Here is a 10846-nt window from a genome sequence, read left to right as displayed (position 1 = left end):
CTGTGCTGACAGCTCGGAGCCTGGAGCCTGTTTCGGATTCTGTCTCCCTCTCTCTCTGCCCCATCCCCTGCTCACAGTCTGTCTCTCTCTCTCAAAAATAAACATTAAAAAAATTTAAAGAAAGTAATTAATGACATGGTTTGATTTAAGCCTACCACTTTTATTATTTTTGTCCTGTTTGTCCCTTGTTCTCATGTTTACCCTTTCTTGCCTTATTTTGGATTTTTGAATATTTTTTGGAGTTCCACTTGCAACTTCTCTATTTTCGAAGCCGTCTCTTTTTGCAGCATTTTACAGCGGTTGTTTTAGGGATCACGTGCCTCCGCACCTTTTCAGTTTACTTACGATGAATTCAGCCCCACCCCACGTCCGAGGTAGAAACCCCGAAACCTTGAACCCACAAGTTCCCTTGTACCTAATGCCGTAGCTGTTGTATGTATCACACTCGCCTCTGCCTTACACGGCTCTGTTCCTTTAAAATTAGGAGGGGCAAGGACTCCTTTCTATACCCCACATATTTACCATTTCCAATGATCTTCATTGGTTCCAATATATCCAGGCTCCAAACTGTTCTCATTTCTTATCACGTTGAAGAACTTCCTTTGGCATTTGTGTTGTCGCTGCTGTGCAGGTCGGCCAGCATTTTTCTTTCACCTAAAAAAGGTTTTGACTTAACCTTTAAAATATTTTTGGCTGACAAAGAATTCTGGTTTTCGCACTTTCCTCCCCTCCTTTGGGCAATTTATTGCCGTTCCAGTGTCTTCTGGCCTTCGTAGGTTCAGCTCGCAAGTCGGCTGCACCCAACGGCTGGTCCGCTGGTATCGTTTTTCTCTGGATGCTTTCAAGATTTCCTCTTTTCAGGTTGCACAAGTTTCACTAGTGTGCACTGGGTCATTTACTTTGTATTTTATCCAGCTTCAGGGTTCATGGAGATGACTGAATCTGAAAATTTATGTCTTTGGCCAAACTGGAAATATTCCGAGCCATTCATTTTCAAATGGCTTTTGTGCCCTATTCTCTCCCCTGCCTCAGAACTCCAGTAACATGTATGTGACATATTCTGACGTTGTCCCACAGGTCTCTGGGGCTCTCTTCATATTTTTCAATCCTTTTACTCTTTAAGTAATCTTTACGCCAAACGTGGGGCTCAAGCTCACAACCCCGAGGTTAAGAGTTGCATGCTCTACAGACAGATCCATCCAGGCGGCCCCATCTCACTCTGTATAAATACACAGAGTGGGTAACTTCTATCAGGCTACCTTCAAGGTCACCGACTCTTCTGTCAGCTCTTCTCCTAGTGAACAGAGCCAGCGGTTTTATCTTGCTTCCCTCCCCCCACTCCCATACTTTCAGGTATTATATTTGGTTTTCTAAAACTCCCCCTTTGTTTCCTATGATTTCTATGTTTTTTACTGAGACTGCCAATCTTTGCATTTATTTTTTGTTAATTAGAGAGAGAGAGAACGCGTGTGCATGAGCGTGAGAGGAGCAGCAGAGAGAGGAGCCCAAGCAGACTCCACACTCTAAGTGTGCCCAACGCAGGGCTCAACCCCAGGAACCACGAGATCACCACCTAAGTTGGAATCAAGAGTCGGACGCTTAACTGAGCCACCCCGGCGCCCTACTTTTGCATTTATTGTAAGCACATTTTCCTTTATATACTTGAGGAGGAGTATAATAGTTGCTTTCACATCCCTCATGGTTATTTCTAACATCCGTATCACTTTAAGGTTAGTCTCTGTTGATTGGTTTAGAGTAGGCTGTATTTTCCTGGTCCTTCATATAGTGATTTCTCGTTGTATGCTAGACATTGTGATCTTGTTGTAGAGGCTCTGGGTTCCACTGGGAGCCAAGCCGCATACTCTATTCGGTTCAGTCTTTTAGCCACAGCTGGCGTCTGTCCTGCTCAGGTGTGGCTCGGGGATCCGGGAGAACTCTGGGCAGAGTCGATGCACAGAATTTAGGCTCCCCTGAGCCGTTTCTCTCCTGTGTGAATTCCCTGCCCATTTCCTAGTGACTGCCGTTCCAAACTCTGTCCTGTCCTTCCGCCAAAAAGACCCAATTTCTACTGGAGATACAGCCACTCTAACAGAAGTGCCAACTTCAGCCAGGCTCCGGTTAACAGCCACAGGACTCAAGCTCATCCTATGCCGTTCACTTTTCCGAGTGTGGACCCCCACCCCCGCAGAATCTGTCCGTGTTCCTCCTGTGCCTTCAAGTCATTGCCTGTGGGGGCTCCAGCCAGACTGCAAACAGAGCCCGTACATATATAAACATTACAGCAATAGTTAAAGGCCCTTTGCCCCTCTCCTCTCTGAGGGATTTGGTATGTCTCCTGCCTATTCACCTTTTAAAAATCCGTTTTCTATGTATATTGTTCGGAAAAGCTTAATACTGAGGCGCCGGCTGGTTCAGTCAGTAGAGCATGTGCCTCTTGATCTTGGGATTCTGAGTTCAAGTCCCATGTCGGGTGCAGAGATTAAAGTGAGATGTTTTTTAGGCAGTGTAATACTGTATAACGTAAACAGAAATAGGGTCAGGGATGTTTAGAACTTTACACGAGTGATAACACACTGTTTATCGTTCTCTCCCCGCCGATGCACTCTCTGGCGATCTCCCCGTGTCGAACCACACAGACCCAATTCATTCATCTTTACTGCTCAGTCCCACGGTCGTAACTCCTGTCTGCTATCCCTTCTACGGGTGGCCACTCGGGCTGCATCCAACCGTGTGCTCCGACAAGAACACGCCGTGACACTCTGGCATCCGCCTCTCTGATCACTTACTGAGACACGATTGCTGGGTCCGCGTTAGCCTCGCTCCCTTGCTAAATTGCTTTCCAAAGTGACTGTACCAACTTACAGCTCTACCAACGGTACATAAAAGCACCTGCACCTCAAAATATTAGCAGTGGTTATCAATGAGAAGTACGATTTCACGTGATTTCACCTTCTTTCTATACTTTGTCATTCAGCTCTTTCCCCCTCTGAGCAGCTGTTCTTACAACAGCGGAGTTTTCTGTTCGCAAAACAGCAGCAGAACCGGTCCGTCGTCGCCCACCCCTCTCCACGTCAGGGGAGCCCACCGCCCTCTGCTGCCCACAGGTCAGATGACAGGGCTGCGGGGTGCCCAGCAGGCGCTGCTCTGTCCCCTACCCACTCCCCTCACTTGCCTGTGTCCTGTGCACACTGCTTTGGCCTGAAATACACTGATTTGTGCATTTCTTTGCTTATTTACTCCCTGATTATTCTGGAAGCCCCGGGAAGGCAGGAAGTACATTCTGTAACTCATCTCTGTAACTGAGAGATCGGCACTGCCTGGCTTGAAGCAGGTGCTCAAGAGCACACAGGGTACGGCAGAGTGGACAGCGCCTTCCGCACCCCACTCGCACACCCACAGCGGGGCACAGAGAGCGGCCCACGCTGCACCTTCCGACTGGGCAAGACGGCTGGCCCAGGGCCACACAGCGGTGAATCCAGGCTGGTAGCAGAAGCGGGGTGCCCGGTCCCTGCTCCCCCAGTGACGGCGGCCTGGCTCTCTTCGGGGCAGACCAACTGCTTGCTTTGTCACGGACTTCTGTGCTCTGGACGGGATTCGAGAATCCGTGTGTGCTGCGACAAGGTCTGGGCAGCCTGCCTGATCTCTGGAGTCACTTAACGTCTCTGTCGTTTCTGCACAAGGGAGTTGGAACAATGTATTCCCCACGTCCTGTCGACACAGACACGCTGGGGCCCAGAGGCTGTGTCACAGCTCGTTGTTTCACAGTGACACGCACCACACGCGCCGACACATCGTCGCTGCCATCGCTTTCCTTTGCCACAGAAATGACGGGGGGATATTGCGCTTCAACACGAGGAAGGTGCAAGTCCATGCTGCGCCGAAGCCGGGCTCCACAATCACCGCTTGTGCAAGGGAGACCGTTACCAAGGCAGCCACGGGGACACGTCTCAGAGTCGGGAAATTTGAGACATATATTTCACAGGCACGCATCACACTGTAAACCCTTCTTGCATAATGCACGAGATTTGATTTAATGTCGTTGTTAATTCTGCTGTTCACAGTGGCGCGCTCTTAAGGGAGCCATCATTTTTATTTCAGCATGGATTTTTTTCCCCCTGGCAACAGAACCCAGAGACTTTTCTGGGGCTGTGCTGAAGTGTGCGAGCTCAAGGGCCCTCAAGGCACGGGGGGCAGACGCCAGGCAGCTTACCCGGAGGCCATGGCTCGTCTCCGGGAGGCCCCTGGGGCCCGCTCTGGGCTCTCCGTGCCCGGCTGTGGTTGGTCAGAGCGTAGAGGGTCGAGTTCAGAAAACAGAAGAAGGAAACGGGGAAAGGCTCTGTGGCAGAGCAGCAAGGAAGTGAAGCGAGGGTCACCCTCCAAGCTGTGTGACAGGGCCGCTGTGGCCCAGGGTAGCCAAGGACATAAGAAGGAACAGGACGGACAGAGTGTGGTGAAGTGTGGGGAGCATGTGAGAACCACCCCGTACAGGCAGGGACCCAGCGGAGGAGGGCGGCTGCCTCCCGCCAGCCCCTGGGCCCCCATCTTTGCGTCTGTCCTCCGGCCCCGACCACGTTGACCTGATGGCACAGAGCCCCCCCACCCAGGGAAGATGTGTTCAGGGCACCGCAGGGCCCCCCTCGCAGCACCCCGGGGCTTCCACCTCCTCTGCTCCAGAGACCTTAACGGGATCAACGTCCCTACGACCCAGATGGATGACCAGGGCCCAGGTACGCGGTGTGGCAACCCTGACACAGGCCGGAATCTGTGTCGGGGACAACCGATCCTCAGTGGGAAGGGTCAGCCGTCCCCTGACAGGTGCTGGAGGTGCTCCAAGGTCACACGGCCCCTTCTTTAAGGACACAGGAGACGAGCAGAGCAGCGGACTGCACACCAGACCAGGGAGAGGGAGCGGCGAGCCAGGCACCCGAGCCCCCCAGGTTCCAGAGTGGAGCCCCAGGGCCCACATGGGCACCTGGGGGCCCGCACCCCATCCCAGGCCTGGACAGTCTGGGGGCGGGTGTGTGTGTGCAACGGACATTCATCGTCTGCTTCCTGACAACCTCCCCTCCTCCACGCAGCCTGTGCTTGGGGCCCTTGGCCAGGGTCTGACCCGGCTGACACTCAGTGACACTCAGTGGAGGGTGGCAGGAGGGGCACCACCCAGCCTGTTGCTACGGATGCGCAGTGTGCTCCCCGCAGTCCCGAATCCGTACACGGACGCCCTGAGCCTCAGTGCGGCTGTACCTGGCGACGGGGCCCTTACGGAAGGACTTCAGGCTAGATGAGGCCACACGGCTGGGCCTCGAGCCACCAGGGTTAGTGTCCTTCTGAGGAGAGACCAGAGGGCTCGCTGCCCCCCCCCATCCTGCCGGGCAGGGACGCCATGAGCAGCTGGCCGTGCGCAAGCCAGCAAGAGGCCCGCCCCCAGCAGGACCCGGCCACGTGGGCACGCAGACCTCAGAGCCTGTACGAAGGACACGTCTGTTGTGGAAGCGCCCGGCCCGTGGTATCTGTGATGGCGGCCTGAGGTTAACACCCACCTTTCACCCCAGCCCAGCGGGGGGCACACGACTCAGGCCGATCAGCACAGACCCGACCACAGTGACGGTCCAGGTGGGCGTGGGAGCCAAGTCTGTCCGACTGGGGGGGTCTGGGGGGCTCTGTGCTGGGAACATGGGTCCACTTTCCTCCACTGGATCTAAGCCGGACACACACAGCGCATCCCCCAGCACGGAGGGCTCAGCCGGCCAGAGACCGCAGAGCCGGGGCGCGACCAGGAGCCCTTGGCACGCCCCAGTTCCCCACCCCCAAAGTCGCCCTTCACTAAACAGCATCCCAGAGCCCCCCCACTGTGACCCCGTCCTTGGACATGACATTTGCTCTGACCTACGGGAGCAAGTATCCAGGCCACCAGCCAAGGCTGCAAACCACATGCACCTGACTGCCCCTCAGCCCGCACGCGAGATGGTCCCCCCACCCCCCGCCCCCGAAAGGCACGTGGCACCCGTAGGAAGCTGCGTCCCCCCCGCTGACCTCCAGCCGGCCCGACAGGAGCAGAACCGCTCAGCCACCCGCTCCCCCGCGGACAGGGACGAACGGCCGTGACCTGAGTCACGTCTGCCACCCGGCGTGACGGCAACAGCAGCTGCCGGACGGAAGGCCCCCACCAGTGAATTCCCATCTCCACCGAAGCCGCGCTGGTCACGATCCCACAGGCCCATCCTGCTCTCAGGCACCAGGGCCGAAGGGCCAGAACCCCGGCCGTCACTAGAAGGCTCACGGGAAGTCTGCTCAATGGCAAGTTCACGGCGCACGAGGCCAGAGCGCACAGGTGGCCTCGCCGTGACGTGTCCCACGCTACAGGAGTCCCCCGGGCACCGTCAGGGGCCGTGGAGGTGCGGGGCGCGAGCCCGGGTCCTGGGGGTGTCCGGCCCCCACGCAGCCCCTAGAGCAGGGGCCGCCGGCGCCGGGCTCCCCGCGGGCCTCCGGGGCGAAGACCTTCTCGTAGTACTCGATCAGCAGCTCGGTGAACAGGTTCAGGCGCACGAGGGCACTCAGGGAGGACGCCCCTGGCACGGCCAGATCAGATTCAGCCCGAAGACGCACGCCAGGTTGGAGCTGTTCACTCTGTTAGAAATGCTCTGCCGGGACACCTGGAAGACACACACGAGACACGGGAAGTGGCCACGGGTTCAGTGCTGTGGCCGCGCCCGGCTCGGGGCCTCGGGTTCCCCATCTGCAAAGGGAAGCGGTCAGTCTCGATGCCCTGAGACCCTCAGGCTCTGGCCGTCACCCCCGGCCTCTCTTCCACAGCAGAGGACCCGGGCGGTCCCCTCAGGGACAGGGGTCTCCAGCACAGCGGTGCAAGCGTGGCCTTTGGCTGTCACCCAGCCACACCACCTCTCTGATACCCACAGTTCCAGGCAGGGGTCGTTGGGGGTCTGGGAGCAGCGGGGGAGGGGGAGAATTGGCCTTACGGCACTTATGATCTCATGAAGTGGGATGCAGCACCCATTTTACAGGTGAAGAAACCGAGGCCCAGAAGGTGCAGGGGACTTTCCCAAAGTCATGTGGCCAGTCAGTGACAGGGGGGCCCTCAGGCCCGTCTGAAGGCCTGATATCCTGCCTCCAGGGTCCTGGGGACCGCCACGAAGCAGAAGCAGAGACCACGACAGAGCCACGGGGGTCACGGGAGAGCAGGGCACTGGGGGTGGGGCAGGACCCGGTGACGCGCCGTGGACCTGGTCAGGCCGGCCAGACGCCCCAGCCCTGCCTCTGGGAGACACCGGCCCCCCGGCCCCCACAGCGCCAAGCCTAGGGGACGTATTAACGTCAGCCTACAGGCAACAGAAAAATAACTCCAGCTCCAGCACGTGAAGCACAATTAGGAAAAAAGATGAGGACAATAACTTAGTTTTGGCCTCTGAGAAACGACATCAAGTGACAGAGAAGAGGAATGAAATAGTTTATTATTTTTTTTTAAAGCAATCCTGGGGCGCCTGAGGGGCTCAGTCGGTTGAGCGTCCGACTTCAGCCCAGGTCATGATCTCACGGTTCCTGGATTCGAGCCCCGCGTCAGGCTCTGTGCTGACAGCTCAGAGCCTGGAACCTGCTTCCGATTCTGTGTCTCCCTCTCTCTGCCCCTCCCCCGCTCCTGTTCTATCTTTCAAAAATATATCAATGTTAAAAATTTTTTTAAAATAATCTCTATACCCAACGCAGGGCTCAAACTCATGAGCCCCAGATCAAGAGTCCCCTGACGGAGGAAACCAAGTGCCCCTGAAATAGTTTATTTTTAAAACCAAGAAATGATGTTTGACAGATGCCCCCCACATGTGACACCGGCTGTGCCCGGAGGTCTCCTCCCCTCCATGAGTCATCACACCCCGAGGGCACCTGCCATGGAGCCCTGAGACCTGGGACAGGCCCCTGCTGTGGGGTACCACCCGTGGGTGGCTAGAGGCCCAGACCTGCACCCCACACCGCCTGCAAAGGGTCCGGAGAGGTGACGAGTCCCAGGAAGAGTCACACGACTGCGGATCTGGGTCTGGGAGCAAAGGGAAGGCTTCCCCGTTGACCTCGCGGACGCGGCTCCCGGGCTGGGCAGCTAAGTGCCGCCCTGGGGCCGGGACAGCTGTTTCTCTTACCCCGTGTAGGGGGTGAATGGCAGCCCCACACCGGCCATCTGTGGACACAACCTCATTTGGAAACAGGGTCTCTGCAGATGTAATTATGGAATCAAAGTGCGAACATTCTGAACCAGCCAGGTGGCCCAAGTGCACAAGCATCCTTGAAGGAGAAAGTGGAGGGAGATCTGACACATGAAAGGGAACAGGCCACGTGGATACGGAGGCGGGAGTGAGGTGGCCACAAACCAAGGGATGCGAGCCACTAAGAGCCGGAACGGGCAGGAAGGACCCTCCCGGGGCCGCTGTTGTGGAATAGCCCTGCCCGCATCTGGATTCTGGGCCTCTGGCCTCCAGGACCGTGACCATGACCTCTATTGCCGGAAGCTGCCCTGCCCGTGCTGCTTTGTAACTGCAGCCCCAGGGCACACCCGGAGCTGGGCACACGTCCTTCCCACAGGAACCAGGAACGGCCTGCTGGTTCCGCTCACACCGTGACCGAGGCTCGGCCAGCGCCCTGGCCCGGGGACACGGCCCCTCCCTCTACAGACAGCCTGTGCAGGAGACGACGCGGGAGCAGAGGACCGCAGTCAAGAAGGTTCCATCGTGGGGCGCCTAGGTGGCTTGGTCGGTTAAGCGTCTGACTCTTGATTTTGGCTCAGGTCGTGACCTCACTGTTTATGAGGATGGACCCCCCCGTCAGGAGAGCGTGGAGCCTGCTTGGGATTCTCTCTCTCCGCCCCTCCCCTGCTTGCACTCTCTCTCTCTCAAAATAAGGAAATAAACATTAAAAAACATAAATCAATAAAAAAGAAGGTCCCACCCATGACCAAGGGCAGCCAGGTATGAGTCCGCAGGCGCAGGTGACCCCGCCCGGCAGAAACGGAGCAGTGGCCTGGTCAGGCCTTCAAGTCCTCTGGGCCAGGGAGTCGTGTCCCAAGGCTGGGGAGACCCCAGGCCCTGGCGTGTGCGGGCACCGGGTGCAGGAATTTGGGGCTCCCTCCTGGGACCTGCTTTGCCCACCCACCTCATTCAGGAAGCCCATGAGGTATCAGAGGACGGCGTAGTTGTGTTCCGGAAGGCTCTGCAGGATCTGGCGACAGCGGGTCACCCGCAGGCTGCTCTCCACACCTGCAAGGGCACAGGGGTCCTTCCTGAGTCCTTCCCGAGGGGCCGGCACGGGCACACAGGAAGTCAGTGCCGAGGACACACCTTCCCGAGGTGGGGCCTGGCTGTTCTCAGCGAAGCCCTCCCTTCTGTGAGCTCGGTCCCCTTCTCTACGATGGCACCGCGCTGTCACCTCCCAGAAAGTCCGTAAAGCCAAATCACTCACTTTGTTAATGTTTATTTGTGAGAGACAGAGAGCGCGAGTGTGAGTCGGGGAGGAGCAGAGAGAGAGGGAGACACAGAATCCGAAGCAGCTCCAGGCTCTGAGCTGTCAGCACGGAGCCCGACGTGGAGTTTAAACTCACAAACCGTGAGATCATGACCTGAGCCAAAGTGAGACACTCAACCGAGACCCCAGGCGCCCCGCAAATCACTCACTTTGTAAACGGGAATGGTCTAGACCAGTGGTCGTCAAACTACAGACTGCGGGCCGAATGGCCTATTTTGTCAATAAAGCTTTATTGGTACAGAGCCACATCCATTTGTGTCCACATCACCTGTGGCTACTTTTGCCCAACAGCAGAGCCCAGCGGCGGCAACACGGACTGACGCGCAAAGCCTAACATATCTGACCCTTTGCAGAAGTTTGTCGACCTGCTCCAGGCTAACTTAACCTGTTTGATGCCCTGTGGCTCAGGGCCCCACGCCCACCAAGGGCCCGGGTGAGGCTGCCCCAGACGCAGACGCCCACTTCCTCATCACTGCCCTCCACTGAACTCCGCAAACGTCAAGTCAGAGCGCACCCACAGCTACTCACCATCTCCCCACGCTCCTGCTGCAGACGGCACACGCACCCCAGTCCGCCAACACGCTAACCTCTCCGGGCTCAGCCTTGGGCGGGGCTGCCGTGAACCTGCGTGCTTTCCAAACACAGCCACTGCTCAGAAGACACAAACCTCCCTACCGTGAACGTTCTCGTTGGCCCTGTAGTAAAAGCCTCGCTTTCCGGAACTCAAGCTGTTGTGGGTGACGCGAATGGACACGGAGTCCCCGGGAAATGAACATCTCCAAGCAACCGACGAGCCTGGAGGCCACCATCTTGTTTCCTGGATCTCAGCCTTCCGGCCTCAACCTCCTCTTTGTAAGATTTATGGTCCCGGGGCAGATCCTGGTACAAGGCCCACCACCCATGCTCTCTAAGCTTTCACAAAGCGCTTACTGTGTGCCATGAACCATCATGCAGGCGTTTTATGAATAATCCTCGAAGCTGCCCTAATTTTATACAGATAAGAAAAGTGAGCTCAGAGAGGGTAAGTGACTTGTCCAAAGTCACACAGCTAATGCATTATGGTGCCGAGACTTAGATCCAGATCTGTACGGCTCCAGGCCAGTGCTCCTAACCTCCTTGCTCTCCACTCGTGGCTCTTCCCTCCAGCCTGCTAGGCCAGGCGCTCCCTGCCACGGAACCCAGACAGCCAGCGCCTCCCGGGACCCCGTTAGACGTGCGAATTCTTGGGCCACTGCCCAGACCTACGGGGTCTGAAACCCCGGGGTGGGGCCCGGGACCCGTGTTTGAATGTGCCCTCTGGGGGGGCTTGATGCCGGGGGACGCC

At 57.0% G+C, this 10846-nt stretch overlaps 1 protein-coding gene across 1 annotated transcript in view; it reads right to left on the bottom strand.

The window, feature by feature from the left end:
- Positions 1–6357: 6357 nt before the first annotated feature.
- The window catches only part of ARHGAP8 (Rho GTPase activating protein 8), a 38168-nt gene continuing 33679 nt past the window's right edge, over positions 6358–10846 (bottom strand). Inside the window, 3 exon segments of the mRNA XM_077757895.1 lie at positions 6358–6566; positions 6569–6653; positions 9154–9257. Of these exon segments, the coding sequence (XP_077614021.1) occupies positions 6358–6566; positions 6569–6653; positions 9154–9257 (398 nt within the window).

Source organism: Crocuta crocuta, unplaced genomic scaffold (genome assembly GCF_008692635.1).
Source record: "Crocuta crocuta isolate KB4526 unplaced genomic scaffold, BGI_CrCroc_1.0 scaffold143, whole genome shotgun sequence".
NCBI classification, from domain to species: domain Eukaryota; kingdom Metazoa; phylum Chordata; class Mammalia; order Carnivora; family Hyaenidae; genus Crocuta; species Crocuta crocuta.
Note: the sequence above shows the minus strand (reverse complement) of the source record. Positions and strands in the feature narration are given on the sequence as shown.